This window comes from Culex pipiens, chromosome 3, assembly GCF_016801865.2.
Source record: "Culex pipiens pallens isolate TS chromosome 3, TS_CPP_V2, whole genome shotgun sequence".
Classification (NCBI taxonomy): Eukaryota; Metazoa; Arthropoda; class Insecta; order Diptera; family Culicidae; genus Culex; species Culex pipiens.
Genome location: NC_068939.1, coordinates 151,845,846 through 151,870,062, shown reverse-complemented (window position 1 = coordinate 151,870,062; position 24,217 = coordinate 151,845,846). Strand labels below are relative to the sequence as shown.

The 24,217-nt window shown below is 35.8% G+C and overlaps 1 protein-coding gene across 5 annotated transcripts in view; it reads left to right on the top strand.

The window, feature by feature from the left end:
- Window positions 1-24,217, top strand: part of LOC120419999 (A disintegrin and metalloproteinase with thrombospondin motifs 7) — a 128,644-nt gene that overhangs the window by 79,174 nt on the left and 25,253 nt on the right. For all 5 annotated transcript variants that reach the window (XM_052709294.1, XM_052709297.1, XM_052709295.1 and 2 more), the window contains 3 exons: window positions 1,533-1,646; window positions 21,605-21,751; window positions 21,815-22,377. In XM_052709294.1, the coding sequence (XP_052565254.1) occupies window positions 1,533-1,646; window positions 21,605-21,751; window positions 21,815-22,377 (824 nt within the window). The remainder of the gene's footprint in view (window positions 1-1,532; window positions 1,647-21,604; window positions 21,752-21,814; window positions 22,378-24,217) is intronic.

Here is a 24,217-nt window from a genome sequence, read left to right as displayed (position 1 = left end):
TCAAGAAATTCAAGAAATTCAAGAAATTCAAGAAATTCAAGAAATTCAAGAAATTCAAGAAATTCAAGAAATTCAAGAAATTCAAGAAGTTCAAGAAATTCAAGAAATTCAAGAAATTCAAGAAATTCAAGAAATTCAAGAAATTCAAGAAATTCAAGAAATTCAAGAAATTCAAGAAATTCAAGAAATTCAAGAAATTCAAGAAATTCAAGAAATTCAAGAAATTCAAGAAATTCAAGAAATTCAAGAAATTCAAGAAATTCAAGAAATTCAAGAAATTCAAGAAATTCAAGAAATTCAAGAAATTCAAGAAATTCAAGAAATTCAAGAAATTCAAGAAATTTAAGAAATTTAAGAAATTCAAGAAATTTAAGAAATTTAAGAAATTTAAGAAATTTAAGAAATTTAAGAAATTTAAGAAATTTAAGAAATTTAAGAAATTTAAGAAATTTAAGAAATTTAAGAAATTTAAGAAATTTAAGAAATTTAAGAAATTTAAGAAATTTAAGAAATTTAAGAAATTTAAGAAATTTAAGAAATTTAAGAAATTTAAGAAATTTAAGAAATTTAAGAAATTTAAGAAATTCAAGAAATTTAAAAAGTTCAAGAAATTCAAGAAATTCAAAAAAAAAATCAAGAAATTCAAGAAATTCAAGAAATTTACGAAATTTAAGAAATTCAAGAAATTTAAGAAATTCAAGAAATTTATGAAATTTATGAAATTCAAGAAATTCAAGAAATTTATGGAATTCAAGACATTCAAGAAATTCAAGAAATTCAAAACAATCAAAAAATTCAAAACAATCAAAAAATCAAAAAAATTAAGAAATTACAAAAGAAAACAAGATGGTCAAGAAATTCAACAAACATAAGAAATTCAACAAACTCAAGAAATTCAACAAACTCAAAATTTTTAAGAAATCCAGAGTTTAAAAAAAATAAAAAATTCAAGAAATTCAAGAAAATCTACAAATTTAAAAATTTAAGAAATTGATGAAATTAATGTAATCAAAAAAATCAAAAATATTGTTCAAATATAAACAATTCAAATATTTAAAAAAATCAAAACAAAAAACAAGAACTTCCATTTTTTTTAATTTTAAAACGCAAGGGAATGCAAGAAAATCATCAAATTTAAATAATCAAGAAATTTACAAGATTTAAACAACAAGAAATAAAAAATTTCAAAAGATTTTGAATTTAAAAATGTGTCAGATATTCAGAAAAGTCAAAAATTAAAATTAAAACAAGAAAAAAATTATTTTTAGAAATTTAAGATGTAAAAAAATTCAATAAATTCAAGAACATAAAAAAATAAAATTTATAAATTCGATGAATTTCAAGAAATTGCTCCATAAACTCAAAAAAACTACTACAAACTTATAAGCCTGTGCATCAACGCGCCGGCGCCACATCCCATCACTCACCATAAGCGTCTTCTTGCACGCAAAACCACAACAAATCGTTATCGTAAATTGTGAGCTGACCTGAGTATTTCTCTCATTTCTCTTCCTCCCACTCCTCTTCCGCAGCACGCTGGGGGTCGCCAACGTGGGTGGCATGTGCCGTCCGGACAAGTCGTGCAGCGTCAACGAGGACAACGGGATCACCCTAGCGCACACGATTTCCCACGAGCTGGGCCACAAGTAAGTTCATATTTCATCAAAAGTAAAATTTCTGCTGATTTTCCCATGTGATCGTAATTTTTCTCAAAACTAAAAACAATCGTCTTGTCGTAATTTGAGCTGACCTACAAACTTCAAAGAGCAAAACCGTCAATAGCTGTTGCGATGATAGAGAGTTTCGTTCGCGGCGCGGGTGTCCAGGGCACTATTTGCCGACTCATTGAGCGACTAATCCGCGTCGACAGTCGCTGCCGCTAGAGTACCACCTCCTACTAGCAACTGGTAGTAGCAAGCTACCCTTAAAAGCGAACGAATTTAATTAGTCATTAAAGTGGCGGGGGCAAAAATTTCTGCGGCTTTTTTGTTGTGCGCACAAAACCGCGTGTTGCCAACTGCAGATGCCGGGAGAGCGAACGCGGGGATTATTGACTATTAAACAGCTCTAATTGTTGGTCAATATTTACCGTGACTAGGGTGTGTGTGTGTGTGAGAGGGGTATTCAACGAGTAGGGGTATTGCGGGTGGAGCAGGGGCTTTCAAATGATTGATCACTTGCCGCGGTGGCTAGACGCATACATTTGAAATTGGAGCAGGAAAATTTCCTTTGGAATTAATGGAATGTGAATTTTTAGGCTAGGGATTGTTTATTCGGGTGACAACAGAAAAAAAAATCTCAAAAATAACTGTGATAAGTTACGGTTTGTTTAAAAAATAGTTATAATTAAGCTATGAATTTTCAGTCTATCAACATTGTGTCTGCCTGAATCAGATGATAGTCAATCAGATTCGTTATCCAACTGTCATGAGTTCGAATACCGAGGCGGAAGGTTTCTTAATGCTAAGTAAGTTTGAGGTTCAGAATGACTTTCAAATTAATTCAGAATACTTATATTTTCACTATTATTAAAGTTTTCTACCTAAGTCAAATTTGAACGTTTCATAAACATTTCCAAAAATGTTTGATGAAAAATTTGACACTTACATTGAAACGTGTAAATTTCTTGAAATTAGAAAGATTTATAATATATTTGTGTCGTAAAATGCATTGTTCGACTATTATTTTGATATTTGGTAAATTATCTATTTTTCACAAATTTATAACATGCGTAAACCCGTTTTCATCCCTCTGTACCATAGCATGTTTGTCATCTAAAACATATCCAAAAATTTAAATCTTCAAAATGTATTTTTGCAATTTTTTACCGTATTCTGTAAAAATGTGGGTATTATACAAAACACTCGAAGAAAGTTAAAATGAAAACATAATTTTGTATCGCTCGATACCCAAATTGAAAATTTTGAAAATTTGAGATTTTTGGAAAAATACGTTATTTTGTGTAAATTCAAGTATTTTACATAAAAAAAAACTCTGATAAACTAAAAATGTATACAAAATTTTACTTTGTTCGATACCCATGTTGCGAATTATGAAAATATCAGTGATTTCAAATTATACTATGATTTGTGAAAACTCAAATATTTCAAAAATATTTTTGAAAAATACCGTATTCTGTAAAAATGTGGGTATTATACAAAACACTCGAAGAAAGATAAAATGAAAACATAATTTTGTATCGCTCGATACCCAAATTGCAAATTTTGAAAATTTGAGATTTTTGGAAAAATACGTTATTTTGTGTAAATTCAAGTATTTTACATAAAAAAACTCTGAAAAACTAACAATGTATACAAAATTTTACTGTGTTTGATACCCATGTTGTGAATTATGAAAATATCAGTGATTTCAAATTATACTATGATTTGTGAAAACTCAAATATTTCAAAAATATATTTAGTAAAATTCCGAATATTTTTGAAAAATACCGTATTCTGTAAAAATGTGGGTATTATACAAAACACTCGAAGAAAGTTAAAATGAAAACATAATTTTGTATCGCTCGATACCCAAATTGAAAATTTTGAAAATTTGAGATTTTTGGAAAAATACGTTATTTTGTGTAAATTCAAGTATTTTACATAAAAAAAACTATGATAAACTAAAAATGTATACAAAATTTTACTTTGTTCGATACCCATGTTGAGAATTATGAAAATATCAGTGATTTCAAATTATACTATGATTTGTGAAAACTCAAATATTTCAAAAATATATTTAGTAAAATTCCGAATATTTTTGAAAAATACCGTATTCTGTAAAAATGTGGGTATTATACAAAACATTCGAAGAAAGATAAAATGAAAACATAATTTTGTATCGCTCGATACCCGAATTGCAAATTTTGAAAATTTGAGATTTTTGGAAAAATACGTTATTTTGTGTAAATTCAAGTATTTTACATAAAAAAAACTCTGATAAACTAAAAATGTATACAAAATTTTACTTTGTTCGATACCCATGTTGCGAATTATGAAAATATCAGTGATTTCAAATTATACTATGATTTGTGAAAACTCAAATATTTCAAAAATATATTTAGTAAAATTCCGAATATTTTTGAAAAATACCGTATTCTGTAAAAATGTGGGTATTATACAAAACACTCGAAGAAAGATAAAATGAAAACATAATTTTGTATCGCTCGATACCCAAATTGCAAATTTTGAAAATTTGAGATTTTTGGAAAAATACGTTATTTTGTGTAAATTCAAGTATTTTACATAAAAAAACTCTGAAAAACTAACAATGTATACAAAATTTTACTGTGTTTGATACCCATGTTGTGAATTATGAAAATATCAGTGATTTCAAATTATACTATGATTTGTGAAAACTCAAATATTTCAAAAATATATTTAGTAAAATTCCGAATATTTTTGAAAAATACCGTATTCTGTAAAAATGTGGGTATTATACAAAACAATCGAAGAAAGTTAAAATGAAAACATAATTTTGTATCGCTCGATACCCGAATTGCAAATTTTGAAAATTTGAGATTTTTGGAATAATACGGTATTTTGTGTGAATTTAAGTATTTTACATAAAATTACTCCGATAAACTAAAAATGTATAGAAAATTTTACTTTGTTTGCTACCCATGTTGCGAATTATCAAAATATCAGTGATTTCATATTATACTATGATTTGTGAAAAGTCAAATATTTCAAAAATATATTTAGCAATATTCCGAATATTTTTGAAAAATACCGTTTTCTGTAAAAATGTGGGTATTATACAAAACACTCGAAAAAAGATAAAATGAAAACATAATTTTGTATCGCTCGTACCCGAATTACAAATTTCGAAAATTTGATATTTTCGGAAAAATACGGTATTTTGTGTGAATTTAAATACTTTACATAAAATAACTCCGATAAACTAAAAATGTATAAAAAATTTTACTTTGTTTGTTACCCACGTTGCGGATTATGAAAATTTGAGTATTTTCGAGTAAAAATACGGTATTTTTTTTTCATTTGACCATTACGGTGTCCTAAACCGTGTTAGGGTAGTCCGAAAAATGAAAATTTTCGTCGATTTTTTCAAAAAGCACACAAAAAAAAATTATAACTTCGCTCCATTTCAACTGATTTTAGCTGTCTTGGGTGCGAATTAAAGATCATTAGTTGGACTTTTAAGGACAAGTAGTTTAAATTTTTTTTTGTAACTGAAATACGCGACTTTTGGCCCTTAAAAAAGTATAGGCCATCGCTAAAATTGTAAAGTTAACGCAGCCTTAGCAAAAAAAAAATGATTTCTTCCCTTTTTTGTCATTTTTTCAATCTTTGCGCGTGGCGCGTCAAAAACACAAGATTTCATTTTCAAAAAAACATGTCTCAGAATCCTGTTGATGAACCTCGCCCATTTTTAAGTATGTTACCGTAAACTGGGGTGACTTTGATAGCCCGGGGTGACATTGATAGAAATTTGATTTGGCCACTATTTTTGATACATCCAATGTAACAGTCACATTTTTGCATATATGTTCGATAATAAGCTTTCCCTTAATGCTTACATACTCAAAATTCTCAAAAATGTTTAAATATTAATTTGACGGGCATTTGAAAACCTATCAAAGTCACCCCGGGCTATCAAAGTCACCTCAGTTTACGGTACGTAAAATTTCTCGAGGAATCCGACTAAAATATGTAAAGGGGCTCGAACAGTTCTAGCTGTCAGAATGCTTTTGTGCCCTTTTCAAATGTTGCTCCAGTTTTGATATTTCCAATCCTATCCGCGACTACACAAGTCGGCTGGCGGGGACAGCCCCCCCTTATTGACAACCCGTTGAAGTAGCGAATATATCCCAGTGTGGTTTAATTTCGCCCGCGTTCGAGCATCCCACCGAGTGATTGATCACATCCACAATGAATTAACGCAAAACCGATACCGAGTTCAGTGTAGCCCTGCTTCTCTCTCGTCGATGCTGCTCTCAATTCCGCAGCCCAATGGAAGCCGAAGACACAAAGCCCAAGATCGCACATAAATCGCAGGTAAGCTTGCATGTAAACACGTGCAGCTTAGTGCTGCAGATCGTTGGTACACAGGAGTGCGAAATTTGTTTTTATTTAGTTTATTTTGGAACGTTTCAATATTTTTAATAATTATATTTTTTATCCGACTTGAATAGCATGTCCCGAGATGAGCTAGTATAACACGAAGTTCTTCGTCAAAAAGTTTAAATTTATAACAACTCGTGTACCAGTGTTGCTGCAGATGACGCCGAAGAAGGCGCGAAAAAGTGTGTGTGAAACCCTTGCGAAGATTTATTGCCACTAATTGTATCGACACTTTGAATAATTTATTGATGCACGGCCCAGCGACGACACCGCGACGGCAGCGCCGCCGCCAACCTCTTCGTCTTATTTTTCTTTCTAAAGGTAGTAATCAATGATGACGCTTCTGCTCCGATTGGGCTCGAGCTTGTAATCTGTGACTAAGTTGTAAGCGTTTATATTAGCAAAATTCGAATTTATTTTATTCGCCCCCATATCGATTTGTTTCGCTACCTAACAATGACAGCTTCGTCGTTGTCATGCTATCTTGTGGCACGTGCTTTTTTGGAGCTAAATTAAGTTAAGAACACCATTTTGTGAGATATTTCACAAAAACCGGCAAAAACTCCGTTCAATTTTGTCGCTCTTCATATGAGGGAACTTTCAATCTTGTCATGCTACCTTGACACACCATGCAAATTGCTGTAAGTGCGACAACTGACCAAAGGGTTTCCAGGTCAGAACACTTTTGACACTCGTATATGCCCGACTACCGTAAACATTTGTAATTATAGCTCGGGACTCCGTGCTCTATTTTTTGTTTATTCAAGGTAAAACATTAAAACGCGTTTTTCTCGGGCCGTCAAAAAGCGACGTGCGACAAGATAGCACGACAACGTCGTCTTGGAGGACTAAGTTTAATAGAGCTGTCACGCATGTAATTGAGGAATCATACAAAGTGACGTAAGCGACTGTTGGAAAATTTCAACTTAAACTCTTAGGAAAAAACAAACTTAATCCATCTATGTGGTTGGTGCCTTCCTCACTCTTTACAAAATGTGGGTTACATGATGGGACATGAGACAGGGTTGCCAGATCATCAAATTTGAAAGGTCTTTCAATTACATAACCAACAATGGGTCGGTTGACACACCCAAAACTGGCAGCGCTAGTCCGAGAGAATGATGGTCTCGAGTCGAGAGAATAGTGGTACCATTCACGGACGCAGAGAACACAGCTCGAGATGGGCGATAGAACTATTCTCTCGAGGTTCATTTGCAAAAAAAGTTCATCCGTCAAACAAAAAACCAAAAGTGTCGACAACGGGAATCGAACCAGAGACCTTTGACAAACCAATCCAATGACTTAGCTGCCTCGGCCACCACAGCTTGGTGACCATGGAAAAGTCAGAAGTCGATGTATGACACTTGTTGGAGATTTACTGATTCAACTAACGAATGAACTCATTTGTTATGATGGTGTGAGTTGGTACCATTATTCTATCGATTTTGGCACTGAGCCCTCAATAAATTTTGAGAGAACGATTATCTCGATTTTGAATTTTGGGTGTAGATCCGGAAATAGTTTATATACATTTAAGTGAGATCCGGCTTCAAACAACTACATAAATATCACTTAAGTGGTCATAACTCGAGACAGGGATGCCAGATCATCAATGTTTTGAACTCGTTGGTCGGATGATGGATCCGGACATAGTTTACATACATTTAATTGAGATCCGGCTTCAAAAAAGTACATAAATATCACTTAAGTGGTCATATCTCGAGACAGGATTGCCAGATCTTTAATGTTGTGGACTCATTGGTAAGGTCTTTCGATTACCTAACCAACGATGGGTCGGTTGATAGATCCGACCCATCGTTGGTTATACATAACATTTGAACTACTTATCGAAACTTCAAACAATTCAATAGCGACGTATGGAACCCTAAACCGAATCTTACCTCAGGTGAGGAAGGCAAAAATACACTGTGGGAATTGTCGTTTACGTTACATAGAATAAAACAAGGGTCTGGAAATCTACAATTCCATCATACAGTAGTGCTAAAATATGTATCTCGACCACAGTGACACTCCTTTTTTTCCAGGGCAACTTTGTAGTTACTAAGCTGACAATTGTCAACTAGTAGGCAAGGTGTTTTGTTGATAAATTGTGGATTAGATTAGGGCAGGGGGTTCGTCGCTTGGTGAGTTGTAATTTATACAACAATTAGAGCATTTATCAGAATAATCGAATGGAATTAATTGGTACTCCAACATTCCCTGGACTTTTTTATACTTTTATTTGAAATACAACTTGTGATGAAAGGTGAAAATATTCGTTATATTATTTTTTTGTATTTCTACAAACAATTTTTCAAACTACTAATCATAGGCGATGACACATTAGCGTCAACATTCTGGAAAGCTCTCAAACTCAAAATTAGTTTGACCTTGCGTGCCCGGAAAGGCATGTTTGCCATTTATACAAATTATTGACTAATTGATTTGATTGCCACTTATCTGCTCGCCAGTCCAGTTTTGCCCGGAGCCAATCACCAAAGTCCTCCTCCGCCGCCGCGACTCTAAATTGATTCGGCGCAATGCAGTCTGGCTGTCTTGCCGGGTAGTGTGAGTGTGTGATCTACGGGTTGATATCGCACTGCTCCCACTAACCCGGTCTATTTAGATTACGCCAAGTATGCACTTGCTAATTTAAATTTATGACCCACAACGCACGGCGGCTTTGGGCATTGATATTCTGGAAAGCGCGCGCAACTCGGTAGGGACGCGTAGAATGACATCACCCCCAGTCCCAGTGTTATCGGCACAAATCAATGAAACCCGGGGGGAGTGGTGCAGGAAGTCGGGCGATTTCCACTCTCGCGAAGGAATAATTGTGGAGGCGCGAAAAATTGCTCCCTTTTTGAATAATTGAATAATCGTTTAGCGGGGCAAGATCGGGCAGATAAGCAAGTTTCCACCTGGAATGATATTCAGTACTGTTCGCAGACACATTTTTAAATCATTTGAAAAATCTCTAGAAGAATAATCTTATTAACTTCCAGAACAAAACATCCAACCCCGATTATTCGTTAAAGATCCCAGTTAGTTCAAATTAACAACCCGCTCCGGAAAATAAAGTTATCACTACCGGGACCGGGCCCCGGACACTGATAGATGGGCTCCCAGTCACGGGTTGACTTTTATTAACCATCCATGTACGAGCTTGTGGAACTTTATGTAGTTGCTCCCCGGACAAGTAGCTGGGACGCACGACGAAATAAAGTTGTAGCAATTATTTATGCCTACACCCCTGCCCCTGCCCTGTAGCAGCCTGGGTTGTTCCGCGAAACGCAATGCCCACGGGAAGAATGATTTGCATCCAAACTATTTGTTTGCCGTTTACATTAGGAAGGCTCTCCAAGGGTAATCAGTGATGAGAAATTTGAAGATTTGTTTTACTAAACATATCGAAGATCTTTTAAATCCTTCGCAAAGCTTTGGAAAAATGTAAATCATAATTTAAAAATGTTTCAATTTTCACATCCCTGCCAGCGGACTGCATCCCCGGTGGAAGCTGATTAATAAATATTCCACTTTGTGGTGACATAAATTTAAATCTATCACAAATCGTGCGAGATATACTCCGGTATCGCAAATCACCGCTTGCCTTGCCGTGTTTTTAATTTCTTATCCTCCTACCCAGGGATTGAGGATTAATTTACATCGCCGGGCTTTCGTTTGATTACCCGGTCGGTCCATTAGCTTTGTGCACGTATCGGTGCCGGAGATCGGGACTCGCCGATAACGAAACTTGATGATAATTGTAATTGAAACTGACACAACACAGTACAGCATGCAGCTGTTGTAGAGTAGAATTAGGTTTCGGAAGGCTAAGTAAATAAATAAATAAATATTTTCACAGCAAAAAAACAAATCCAGCAAATATTTTGAAAGTATCATTTTTGAATAAAAACTAAGATGATTTTCAACAAGAATTAATAAAATGATGTTCAATAGACTTGCTAACATTTCTGTCAACTGGGGCGAACCGGGGCTACAGTCTAAAGCTGTTTTTAAAAACTTTAAAGATTTGAAATTTCGGCATTTATCGACTACAACAACCGTTGCGAAACTTGAATTTTTCAGCGATTAAAGCTCCAAAAATACTATTGAGGCTATAAACTTACCTGCAACAGCACCGCCTCAAGTAAGCACGCAAATTTATGCCATTTACTGGCCAGAAAGATCAATTTTAATGCACTTTTGATCATAATTTCTATTTTGCGAGACCATTTCTCGTCATTTTGGTGGCACACACGGTGACACACGCTTTCGCTTACATTTTCACGGCGCATTCGATACAAAACTGCCCCCAACTTTCGGCAACATGTTCTTTTGCACATTAGTTGGTCACTCACTTGAAAAATAATCCCGAAACATGTAAATAAATAGCAAGCGCCATAAAAAAAACAAACGCGCCAAGTCTTTTGACATTTTAATTTTGACTACCCATTCCAATCGAAGGCTGCAGAAAACCGAACGAGAAGCGAAGGCAAATAAAGAACAAAGGGTGGCTACCAACACTACCGCAGCGCCTGTTGGAGTGAGCCAGTGTTGCCAGGAAATTTTCTCTATAAATGCTACTTTTCGTGAGTGTTCGCTTAAAATTTCTTCAATTTTGGCATCACTAGGCAGACCCAAAAGAGCGGTGGAAGTAAAAACAAACTAAGCTGAAAATAGGAAGGTGGGCGTGGCCCAATGTAATCGTTTGATTAGAATACATTTTGGAAATATTTTTTTCAAATGCTTGTAAAAGGAATAGAATAATTCCGCCCTTTTAGAATGTAAGTCTTGATTAATCTTTTTCAAAATATTTTTAATTTTTTAGCATTGAATATCGGACCATTAGTTGCTGGGTAATTCTCTACCAACTCACACGAAATCGGGAAAAGTTGCCCCGACCCCTCGTCGATTTGCGTGAAACTTTGTCCTAAGGGGTAACTTTTGTCCCTGATCACGAATCCGAGGTCCGTTTTTTGATATCTCGTGACGGAGGGGCGGTACGACCCCTTCCATTTTTGAACATGCGAGAAAAGAGGTGTTTTTCAATAATTTGCAGCCTGAAACGGTGATGAGATAGAAATTTGGTGTCAAAGGGACTTTTATGTAAAATTAGACGCCCGATTTGATGGCGTACTCAAAATTCCGAAAAAACGTATTTTTCATCGAAAAAAACACTAAAAAAGTTTTAAAAATTCTCCCACTTTCCGTTATTTGACTGTAAAAAAATTTGGAGCATGTCATTTTATGGGAAATTTAATGTTCTTTTCGAATCTAAATTGAGCCAGATGGGTCATTTTTTCATTTAGAACAAAAATTTTCATTTTAAAATTTCGTGTTTTTTTCTAACTTTGCGTTTCTCTTAGTTTCGTCGTCCGTGTCTGTCGCGGGTGACCATGACCATGAACGGCCATGATCGATGACGACCAACTTTTTCAAAACTTTTTTTCGTAGAATCGCGATAACCCTTATGTCTCTGTATCAAAATTTTTGTAATTGTCTGCTCTACTACTTTGTAGAACATTGTTACACTCTAAAAAATAACCCTGCAAAGTTAGAAAAAACACGAAATTTTAAAATGAAAAATTTTGTTCTAAATGAAAAAATGACCCTTCTGGGTCAATTCAATTCGTCAATTCGAAAAGTACATTAAATTGCCCATAAAATGACATGTTCCAAAAAATTTTACAGTCAAGTAACGGAAGATGGGAGAATTTTTAAAACTTTTTTAGCGTTTTTTTCGATGAAAAATACGTTTTTTCGGAATTCTGAGTACGCCATTAATCGGGCGTCTAATTTTACATAAAAGTCCCTTTGACACCAAATTTCTATCTCATCACCGTTTCAGGCTGCAAAGTATTGAAAAACACCTCTTTTTTCGCATGTTCAAAAATGGAAGGGGTCGTACCGCCTCTCCATCACGAGATATCAAAAAAACGGACCTCGGATTCGTGATCAGGGACAAAAGTTACCCTTTAGGACAAAGTTTCACGCAAATCGAAGAGGGGTCGGGGCAAATGCTGTGTGAGTTGGCGGAGAATTACCCTGCTGAGAAATCGACATTAGAAAATGGAGGGTTGTTTGGGTGAGACTTAGAATACTTGCTTTAAGTCGCTGTATCCCATCAGCCATAAGTCCAATCTTCAACGTTTCTCAAACAATTTTATAGTAGTTTTCTGAAATTTTCAAAAACATTTTTTTTTAATTCGAAAAACTACAAATATTTCGCTAAAATCTAAATTTTACTGGCTTTAACTTGAAAACGGAGCCCTTTATCGAAAAAACTGTATAGTACTTTTCGATTGCAAATTCAATTTAACATAAAAAAATTAGGTCATAAAAATTGTTTGTGTATAATTTTAATTATATCCAAAAAACACTATTTTTTCAAAAAAATAAATCATAACCTAAACCTATAAAAAAAACTAACTTAATCCACCTATGTGGTTGATGCCTTCCTCACTTAACAGCAACAATGTGTAATATTGGTTTGGACACATATTTCAGCTATTTTTTTTTAGGTCCAGAAAAATAAGTACACAGATATAATTTAAGTTGCCATAACTCGAGGCAGGGTTGCCAGATTTTCAATTATGTGGACTCCTTGGAAAGGTCTCTCGATTACCTAACCAATGATGGGTCGGATGATGGATCCGGACATCGTTTACATACATTTAAGTGAGATCCGGCTTCAAAAAAGTACATAAATATCACTTAAGTGGTCATAACTCGAGACAGGATTGCCAGATTTTCAATGTTGTGGACTCGTTGGAAAGGTTTCTTGATTACCTGACCAACGATGGGTCGGATGATGGATCCGGACATCGTTTACATGCATTTAAGTGTGATCCGACTTCAAAAAAGTACATAAATATCGCTTAAGTGGTCATAACTCGAGACAGGGTTGCCAGATTTTCAATTATGTGAACTTGTTGGAAAGTTCTATTGATTACCTAACCAACGATGGGTCGGATGATGGATCTGGACATCGTTTACATGCATTTAAGTGAGATCCGGCTTCAAAAAAGTACATAAATATCACTTAAGTGGTCATAACTCGAGACAGGGTTGCCAGATCTTCAATGTTGTGGACTCGTTGGAAAGGTATCTGTATTACCTAACCAACGATGGGTTGGATGATGGTTCCGGACATCGTTTACATACATTTAAGTGAGATCCGGCTTCAAAAAAGTACATAAATATCACTTAAGTGGTCATAACTCGAGACAGGGTTGCCAGATCTTCAATGTTGTGGACTCGTTGGAAAGGTATCTTGATTACCTAACCAACGATGGGTTGGATGATGGTTCCGGACATCGTTTACATACATTTAAGTGAGATCCGGCTTCAAAAAAGTACATAAATATCACTTAAGTGGTCATAACTCGAGACAGGGTTGCCAGATTTTCAATGTTGTGGACTCGTTGGAAAGGTTTCTTGATTACCTGACCAACGATGGGTCGGATGATGGATCCGGACATCGTTTACATGCATTTAAGTGTGATCCGACTTCAAAAAAGTACATAAATATCGCTTAAGTGGTCATAACTCGAGACAGGGTTGCCAGATTTTCAATTATGTGAACTTGTTGGAAAGGTCTATTGATTACCTAACCAACGATGGGTCGGATGATGGATCTGGACATCGTTTACATGCATTTAAGTGAGATCCGGCTTCAAAAAAGTACATAAATATCACTTAAGTGGTCATAACTCGAGACAGGGTTGCCAGATCTTCGATGTTGTGGACTCGTTGGAAAGGTCTCTTGATAACCTAATCAACGATGGGTCGGATGATGGATCCGGACATAGTTTACATACATTTAAGTAAGATTCGGCTTCAAAAAAGTACATAAATATCACTTAAGTGGTCATAACTCGAGACAGAGTTGCCAGATTTTCAATTATGTGAACTAGTTGGAAAGGTCTATTGATTACCTAATCAACGATGGGTTGGATAATGGTTCCGGACATCGTTTACATACATTTAAGTGAGATCCGGCTTCGAAAAAGTACATAAATATCACTTAAGTGGTCATAACTCGAGACAGGGTTGCCAGATCTTCAATGTTGTGGACTCGTTGGAAAGGTTTCTTGATTACCTAACCAACGTTGGGTCGGATGATGGATCCGGACATCGTTTACATGCATTTTAGTGAGATCCGGCTTCAAAAAAGTACATAAATATCGCTTAAGTGGTCATAACTCGAGACAGGGTTGCCAGATCTTCGATGTTGTGGACTCGTTGGAAAGGTATCTTGATTACCTAACCAACGATGGGTCGGATGATGGATCCGGACATCGTTTACATGCATTTAATTGAGATCCGGCTTCAAAAAAGTACATAAATATCACTTAAGTGGTCATAACTCGAGACAGGGTTACCAAATCTTCGATGTTGTGGACTTGTTGGAAAGGTCTCTTAATTACCTAAAAAACGATGGGTTGGATGATGGATCCGGACATCGTTTACATGCATATAATTGAGATCCGGATATATGTGAAAACACATTTGTATACATAACTTTTGAACTACTTATCGAAACTTCAAACAATTCAATAGCGATGTATGGGACCCTAAACCAAGTCGAATGCAACTGGTTCGATCAAAATCGGTTCAGCCAGTGCTGAGAAAACTTGGCAAGATTTTTGAACACATACATACATACACACACACACACACATACACACACACACACACACACACACAGACATTTGTTCAGTTTTCGATTCTGAGTCGATATGTATATATGAAGGTGGGTATTCGAGCTTTTAATAAAAAGTTCATTTTTAGAGCAGGATTATAGCCTTACCTCAGTGAGGAAGGCAAAATCCAGAGTAAAAAATACGGATTATGGGAAATTGAGTGTTCGTGAAAAAAAGTAAATTAAAAAATCGGCATTGTTTCCTTGTGCCTATTTTATTGTGAATAATCAATACAAATAAAATCCATTTCTAGTTTTGGTAGAGAATTGCCCAAAGGTCTTCTTTAAAAAATAGAAAAAATAACGCCTTTCTGATATTTTCTCAATTGTAAGTCGCAACCCTCCCCAAAAAAACAAACGACGTAATTTATCGATCTACGATTGAAATATTTAAACTGTAAAAACATGAAAAAATTAGATAGGCAAAATGTAATGATAGGAGGTGGGTGAATAGGCCAAATACTACCAAAAACAAACATAAACCAAACAAGATAAATGCAAATTAAAATACTAAAAAAAAAAAAAGAAAAACATATAGCAATGAAGTAAAGTTTTTCGTAGAACAAAAGTTGCTCAAAATGACCTCCTAACACGGGAAAAATAAAAATCTTCTTGGTCTGCTCGCCTTTTAATTATTATTTTTAATCAGTGCCATATTCAAAGCCTTTTCAATGAGCCGGTATAAAATTTGGCCTTGGAATACTATAATCCGCATGACCGCATCAAAATTGATCCCAATTGGTAAGGAACTGAAAGTCATGCCTTTTGTGAATTAATAACCTGTTCAAAATCCGTCAAACCTGTTTTTATGGAGCTGGATGCAAGGTGAAATAGGAGCAATAAACGCTCCCAATTCTTAATGGTGTTATTGACTCTCTATCTCTAGAATCTAGAACGCTTGTTCCCAAGTGTGATCCCCATCTCGCGTGTGGTTTTCATGAATCAAGACATTATACCAACGATTGAAGGTGCGAAGAATAGGACGATCTCAACTCCAGCACAGACTTCTCCGCGGACGTCAGCTTATAAAGCCATGGGGGAAGAAAAGAAAAAGAGCAGATCATGGGAGGGACAATTAAGCCACTTTTTATGCACCTCAGAAAGTCACCAACTTGTCCATAACAATTATAATAATATGCTAACGAGATGTAAAGTGCGCCGAACAAGCGTGACAAAAGCACATTCGTTCCTGCCCCACGGAACTTCCCCCAGCCAACCCACACCCTGGTTTCCCCTCTGAATTCCGGGCCGCGAGGGGAAACACGTACGAGACGCAACGACAACAACGACATGTCCCTACACCCGGTTTTGTCGGTTGATCGGCCATTCAAGACAGGTGCAGGGTGCGATTAATTATTCCGCAATTATTTAGATTAGGGCTAATTTTTCATTTAGAGCTTTACATACATTCGCGCGTGTGTGTGTGTGTGTGTGCGGATTGGGTCCGCGGGGGGAACGGGTAGTTTGAAGCGTCTTGGACCGAGTGTAAAATGTTCAATTGGTAGCGCATTGCCCTAACGATGTACAACTGCGCGTAATTTAGTTGGTGCAAATCACCTCCGCAGTGAGTGTGTAACGGAATGCTTCTAGAAGAATGACAATGACTTGAGGAAAGTTCTCTTGACCAATGAGAACCAATTGGGACCTTTCCATCCAAACGTGTAAAGAAAACGTTCATAATCCCGTAACTGCAGAAGCCCATTTTTAATTTCACGTGTACTTACTAAAACCGGGCCTCGTGGCGCGGTGGTTAGCGGCTTTGTCTGCCGATCCCAAAGTTGCTATGGGGCGCTGGTTCGATTCCCGCCTTATCCTCCTGGCCTTCTATCGGATGGAGAAGTAAAACGTCGGTCCATTTGCATAAAAGAGGTTTTGGGTGACTCACCACACATAATTTTCGGACGCCTAGAAATGAGCAGAAACTTGCAACAGAGACCACAAAAGACCCGGGGGTCGTTAAAGTGGATTGCTCTGCTTTTTTTACTAAAACTCAATTTTGACATTGTACCATTTTCTGTTTTATATTTTTATGTTTTTTTTTATTTGTTTTATCGGACCAAAAGTACTAACTTTTGAGCATGATTGAAGATTTTTTTCAGATAAGGCACAGTGATCTGAGAAGTGAATTTAGCAGGAAAAGATTATTTCTGCTTCCGGGGAGCAATTTAGAGATTTGGTGTCATAGGAACTATTGTTCAGTATGAAGTATCCTAGAGTGGTCCTGAATTTTCTAATCTTTTCAAAAACTATCTCCGAACCCTGATTATCCTAACTTTTATTTCGCTGAGTAAAAGTATCTCAAAATGACAATTTTTAAACAAGTTTTATTTGAGTTATTTAAAAAAAAAACCCTCCTTTTCCTTTTTTGTACAGAAGAAGTCTTGAGCTTTCAAATGCAACAAACAGAATGTTTTTTTGTTTTCACCAAAAAAAGATACAAACATTTGAAAAAGGCTCATCAAAAACCGTTAAATTACCCCAACTTTTTACATAAAAAGATATCGGTTTTGCTCTTTTGTCAAAAGACGCTTTTTTTTACTCTCTAAATGTGCTCCGAAGACACTAAAATTGCCAAAAATAAAACAAGAAAGCTATAAAATGAAAACACTTTTTTGAAGGGTAACCCTAGCACTTTTCATATAAAATGCAGATTAAGAGATAGAAATTTGGTGTCCTCACCAAAGTTGTTCAGAATGGTTAGCACTACAATACTGCCCAAGAATGGATACCCCTACCTCATAATGGTTCGGAGATAGTATTTGTAAAAATGAGAAAATTCAGGACCACCCTAGGATCAACATGGCCAAAAAACGTAGAATTTCATACTGAACAATAGTTCCTTTGAAAAAAAGTTCTAAATTGGTTCCCCGAAGTTAGAGCGTCCAATTTCCCGAGGCTACAAAATTCCCGAGAAACGGGAAATTTTCAACAAATTTTCCGGGAAATCCCGGGAAATTGTAAATATAACAAAAATAATTCTAATCCTATTTCTGATTGATATTTTGTTACAGAATTGTATAGAACAGCAACTTTAATGGTCAAAATGAATGTGACGATCAATTAATGGTAAATGCTTTTAAAATATCACGAAACTTCAAGAAAGTATTATAAAGTTTTTAATTTTTTATGCTGTATTTCAATTTGTATCAAATCAAAAAATATATTATTATTATTTTTTGCTGAGAAATATTTTTTAATCAAAGTGTTTGGACAGTGAAAATCTATGCTCCACAACAATAAAATTATGGCGGCGACGAAATATTGAAAAAAAATGCATTTTATTATTTAATAAGCAATCAACTATTCAAATTTGACTAAAATGGGGCTCCAGAACTCGAATTTGATGTTTAAAACAAGAAAAAGAAAAAAAAACAAAAAAAATTGTACGAGATTCGATTATCCGAAGACCCATACCAACCTTTGAATAATCTAAACTTCGGATAATCGAGTCTGGACTGTATTTGAAGCGAGTTTTTGAAATATGGTTGCATTCTCTGGGTTAATTTCATATGATTCGAAGTTTTTTTTAATTATTATTTATGGTTACATTTATGGCCAAATAAATTAATTAGATTAAAATAATTGTCATAGTGTATGAGTGGTTGAAATTAAACAATATTTTTTCATATTTAAAATTTCTAACTTCAAACAATTATTTCTCGAATACTTTTGAACATTTTTTCTCGAACAACCCTTTTGGAAAAATATTTAATTTAATTATATCAATTCAATGTTCATCCAATTTGGTCATGGTAAAAAAAAGGTAAATATTTTATTTTCAAATGAAATAATAAAAAATCGTTAAAATAGGGTGTCAAAATAAAATAGATAATATTCATTGCATAACATGTAAGCAAACAATATTCCTAGTTGTGAATGTTTAAAAAATAAATATTATCTGAATTAAAACTTGACATTAAATTTACAGACAAGCTGATTAGTTCAATATGAACAGTAGATTGAAATGAATAAAATCAAATCAGGTTCTCTAATTATTATGTTTTGTATTATTTCAAAACAATGCTGCCAAACAGGGACGGGAAATTGGACGCTCTATCCGAAGCAAACATATTTTTTCCAACTAAATTCACTTCTCAGATCCCTGTGCCAAGGTATGATTTTTAGAGAAAACCATAAATACACTGAAAGAAAATTACACACCACTTCTATTAGATTTTTTGATTTTTAAGCTTAAAAGACAAATTTGAAGGTGAGTTCACGATTTTTTTTTAGTTCAGCATTTTTAGTGGTAATAACCTCGGATGTTTTAAAAAGAATCACGAACAATGCAGAATGAAACAACTCTCCTAGGAAAATACATAAGTTATTTACTAAAATTCTGTTATTTACAAGTGATATGAATGTTAAAATTAAAAAAAAGATTGTAGAGTCAGTATTTACTTCCAAAAAAATCATATTGCGGAATTCTGTTAATGAAACTTTACCATGTTTACACATATTATGTTAAATTGTCCGAAGAATCCGTAAACTTTCCCGAAGATAGCATTGTGCTATCATGCTCCTGTCAAAAGATACAGCGTTGTCAAAACTGGTCCGACGTGATTTCCGAGCAAATAACAAGTTTTTGACCAGTTTTGAGGTCGCCGTATCTTTTGACAGGAGCAAGTTAGCACAATACTTTCTTCTAGAAAGTTTTAGCGAATTTTCTCAATTGTAACGCTATTGTGTTGATTTGAAAAGCTTAGTGGAAAATAAGAATGATAAAAATCAAAAAGTTAAAAAAAATGTTTTTTCACAATTCCGTCGTGAAACTACTTACTTTTCCTGTCATTCTTGAACAACGAAATAGCCTATTTTTCTGTACCAAAAATAACAGAATCGAATAGCAATACTTTTCAAAATAAATGCTGGAAAGTTCTACTTTTCAGCACTCAAATGGATGCTGAAAAGTTGAACTTTTCAGCACTTGTTTCGAAAAGTAACAATTTTCAACATTTTTTTGACTTAAACGATTTATTGACAAAATACATGAAAATTTGACATAAAATTTCAGTCAGTATGTGTTTTTTGGATTTGCAAAAAACGTTGTATGGAACTCGTTGCAAAATTTGATTTTTTCAGCACTCTTCGTATTTATCCAACTCGGTGAACCTCGTTGGATAAATGTACGGCTCGTGCTGAAAAAATCCTCTTTTTGCAACTTGTTGCATAAACTACTATTTCCATACTAATTCCCATCCAAAATTCAAACGCAATCCGCAAAGTGTAGACGCAACAAATCGCTCCCAATTTTTAGGGGGTTGTTTTGAGGCAATAATGACATTAAAAAAAAACTTTGTTCTGGTTTGATTCGATCATTTTTAAAATTTTCCATATAACGACGAGCCAGTCTAGTACATATGTGAACATTCGTTCTTATGTAAATTACATTCAATCTTGATCAAAGTTTCATAAGGGGGTTAAAAAAACAGTCAATTGACGATTTTCATGAGACACCTCAGGTCGGAGGTTGATCACCCTTGCTTTATTTCATTTAATGATTTAGTGTCTATTTGCTGAAAATTTCCAGTTATAATCTACAACTTAGCCGAAGACACGTAATCAATAAAATTATCCCTTTTCAAGGTGCAAGTTTGCTCAAAATGACTGCTAAATTCGGGAAACAGAAAAAAATCCGAAGAGATTTAGATAGTAGATAATATCATGCTTCGACTTTAGGTTGTTGTTGTTGTAACAACCCACTGCCAATTACTCAAACGTGTTCGCACCATTTAGTAAATTGAGGGGTTAATTATACAACTAAACACACTGTGGGCAGGGATGGTATTTTCTCGTTTCCTCGCCGATGGCGAGGGCTTTTAGATATCGTCCCTCGCTCAAATCATCAAATTTTCGGCGTTCTCCCAAAACTGCATCAAGAGAGCGAAGCGAAAACGACGCCGATGAAATAGCGAGCAACGAACAAACCGATGCGTAAGACGGAAAAAAATCTCTCACACAGCCAGTCCCCTCGCTCAAAAAGCAAGAGAAAGAGCAATCGTGAAATTCTCTCGCCCGTAAGCCCTGTAGAAATGAGTTCATTTGTGTGCGTGAGCTCCAGTGTATGTATACAGCAATTTCGTGTGCGTGTCTCTCCGGTTGGAACGATAGTTCCATCGGAGCCAGCGATAGGGTATTTCTCGTCGATGTGATGGGCTTTCGATATTCCGATAGCAAGCCGACCATCACTCGGCTGCGAAAGAGAAGAGAAATTTTAAGAGACGAGGAACGCACCGAAATATGCATCAATGATAGTGCGATGGTGATGGTTTACCTACCCTGACTGTGGGTGACTCCAAGGCAAACGGTCAACTCCAACATGCTTTAAAGAACGTTTAAAACTCTCCTTGCCCACCTCCACCAGTCCCCGGCGTGTTCCAGATATCAAATGTCCGTCCAGGGTATCATTTCTTCGCACGACCACGACACCCCCGGCGAATTTGATTTATTCACTCCTGGTCATAATAAATCTTTGGGCTCCCGGCTTCGTGCCATGACGACGACGACGAATCGTCACTTGGAACCCGGTCGGCCATGCGGCTAAATTGGCGTATAATTCAACACCTTATGCACATTAGCCGGGTTCTATTACGCTTCGCAGTGACAAATCGATGACCATTAGAATTAGTTTCGTTCTCGGTCTACCTGTTGGCTTGTTTTTGATGAATGTCTTAAATCTGGTTTCAATGTATTCGCATGGTACTTTGTATCCGAAGCGTTTGCGTTGGAACTCTCCTGAAAGTATGCAACCTCAATATTCGACTATGAAGCGCTTGGATTCTCACTCTCTTGTTTTCTCCTCTCTCGAATTCAGCTTTGGAATGTACCACGATACGGCGAAAACGGGTTGCGACCACCGGATAGGACCCATCCTGCACATCATGACGCCAAGTTTCGAAGCGGACACGGTCCAGGTTTCCTGGTCAAATTGCAGTCGCAGGGACATTACGCACTTTTTGGAGTGAGACAATAACTACTACTGTACTACATTAATCAAAAATACTAATCAACTTGTTTTCACCAGCTTGGGCCTCGGCAAGTGCCTCGAGGATCCCCCAAACCAGCAGGAGTACATCTACCCGGAACTCCCCCCCGGAGCAATGTACAACGCCGACCTCCAGTGCCGCCAGCAGTTCAACTCCACGGACGAAGAGGTAACCGTGTGCTCCAAACTGGACGAGATCTGCGTCCAGCTGTGGTGCCTGGTAGATGAAGTCTGCATGACCAACATGCGGCCAGCCGCCCCTGGTACGCACTGTGGCAAACACAAGTGGTGCCAAAATCAGCAGTGCGTCGACGTCGAAGATTTGCCGGCGCCGGTGGACGGTGGTTGGGGCGGGTGGAGCGCGTGGAGTGAGTGTTCGCGATCGTGTGGCGCCGGCGTGGCCCGGCAGACACGTGAGTGTGACCATCCGTCACCCGCTCACGGGGGACTGTTCTGTACGGGGGAGCGGGCACGCTACAAGACGTGCAACACCCAGCCCTGTCCGCCGGAGATGGCCTCGTTTAGGGCGCAGCAGTGCTCCGAGCATGACAACCAGACGATCAAGGGCCAAACGTACACGTGGCTGCCGTACTTTGACAAGAGTGAGTAAAACTTTGATTACTATTTTGCCTTTTCAATTCCTTAGTCAAACTAGGAATCTATACCAAAAAAGAGCCAAATCGGATAAGGTTGAGGGTTGAGCATTGTTGGGAGAATGGACAATAGGGTGACAATAAAAAACCCAAATTCAGAGATACCTCCTGACTCGATTTCTTAAGAGTCTATATATTTTGTTGAAATTGGTGAAAAATATCCCTTTTTGATATGGTTATCCACGAATTCGGGAAATGGATTATATTTGTTATTTTTCATTTGTCTCCAACTGTAAGAGCCATTCTTCCTACAAAAGAGGCCATTTTGTGTCATTTGATTCGTCTTTACAAGGTTCCATACAATGTTGGCAGCAGTCCATTGAACAATAGAACGGAAATATTCAAGTATCTTATTTATTTTATTTATTTTATTATTATTTTTTTTTTTTTGAAAAATTTCGGATAGTTTTGCTGTTTTCAGCAACATTGTAATTACAAAAAAAAAGTTTTTAAATTAACTTTTATCAAAAAATCTGTTTTTATTACTATTTTTGAGTCTCAAAGATTTTATAATAAGTTTTAACGGACAAAAACCTGTAACTTTTGGGTCATAGAGCAGAATGAACAAAAAATAGCCGCCGAGTATCGTAATTAAAATACGTACGGAATGGTTTTAAATCATACTGACCGTAGTAGAGAAGTGTTCAAAGTACCGCAAGAAGAAATTTTCATAAAATTTTGAAAAGTTTAAATAGTAAGTTAACTATATTTAAGAAAATGTTGATGAAGGTTGAACTTCTCAAAGTGTCATGATTTACTCAATGAACATGATTTTGAATCGGAAAACGGAATGCATTTTCGGATTCTTTGGACAATTTAGAGAAGGTTAAATAAATTTGTAAATAATAAATAATATGTCTTTTTGATATACAATTTAAAAATCTCCAAATTTATAGGCAATTTCAAATTAACAAATTTCCGGTAAGATGTGAAAACCTCAAGTAACATTTTTTTCCAGGAGTTCTACAAGAGCTCTTCAAGATAGCTACAGCATAGCAGTTTGGACCGCGGTAGGATAAAATTCTCTTCAAAACTTCTTCAGGAGTTTGGAAGAGTACTTGCAGAAAGTTTTATCCTACCGCGGTCCAAACTGCTATGCTGTAGCTATCTTGAAGAGCTCTTGTAGAACTCCTGGAAAAAATGTTACTTGGGAACTTGTGATTCGTGCTTCGAATTCAGTACATAATGCAATATAAATCGATAATTTTATAAACAAAACTAGTTTTATCAAATTTCAGGCAAAATTCCGACTTTTTAAAAAAAAATACCTGAAATTTATATGTAAAAGCTTGTTAACTAAGTAAACTTAAGAGGCAGTACTTGTAAATATTGCTCGGTTTGTTCTAGAGGTCTTATCGAGGTGCTCCGATTTGGATGAAACTTTCAGCGTTTGTTTGTCTTTACATGAGATGAACTCGTGCCAAATATGAGCCCTCTACGACAAAGGGAAGTGGGGTAAAACGGGCATTGAAGTTTGAGGTCAAAAAAACATGAACAATAATAAAATTGATCCCAGTTGCGTAAAACTATATCAATTCCAACTCTCCTAAATGCATTTGAAAGATCTTTTGATGCACTTAAAAATGTGCCATAGACATCCAGGTTTGGTTTGACTTTTTTCTCATAGCTTTTGAAAATTACTGTTAAAAATGGATTTTTTTAAAACTTTAATATCTTTTTGCAACAGCCTCCAACACCCATACTCCCATAGGTCAAAAGATAGGTAATTTCATTCCAAGGATTCCGAATATGACAAAATTGAGACCAAAAAATGCCGCTATGGCGGCCT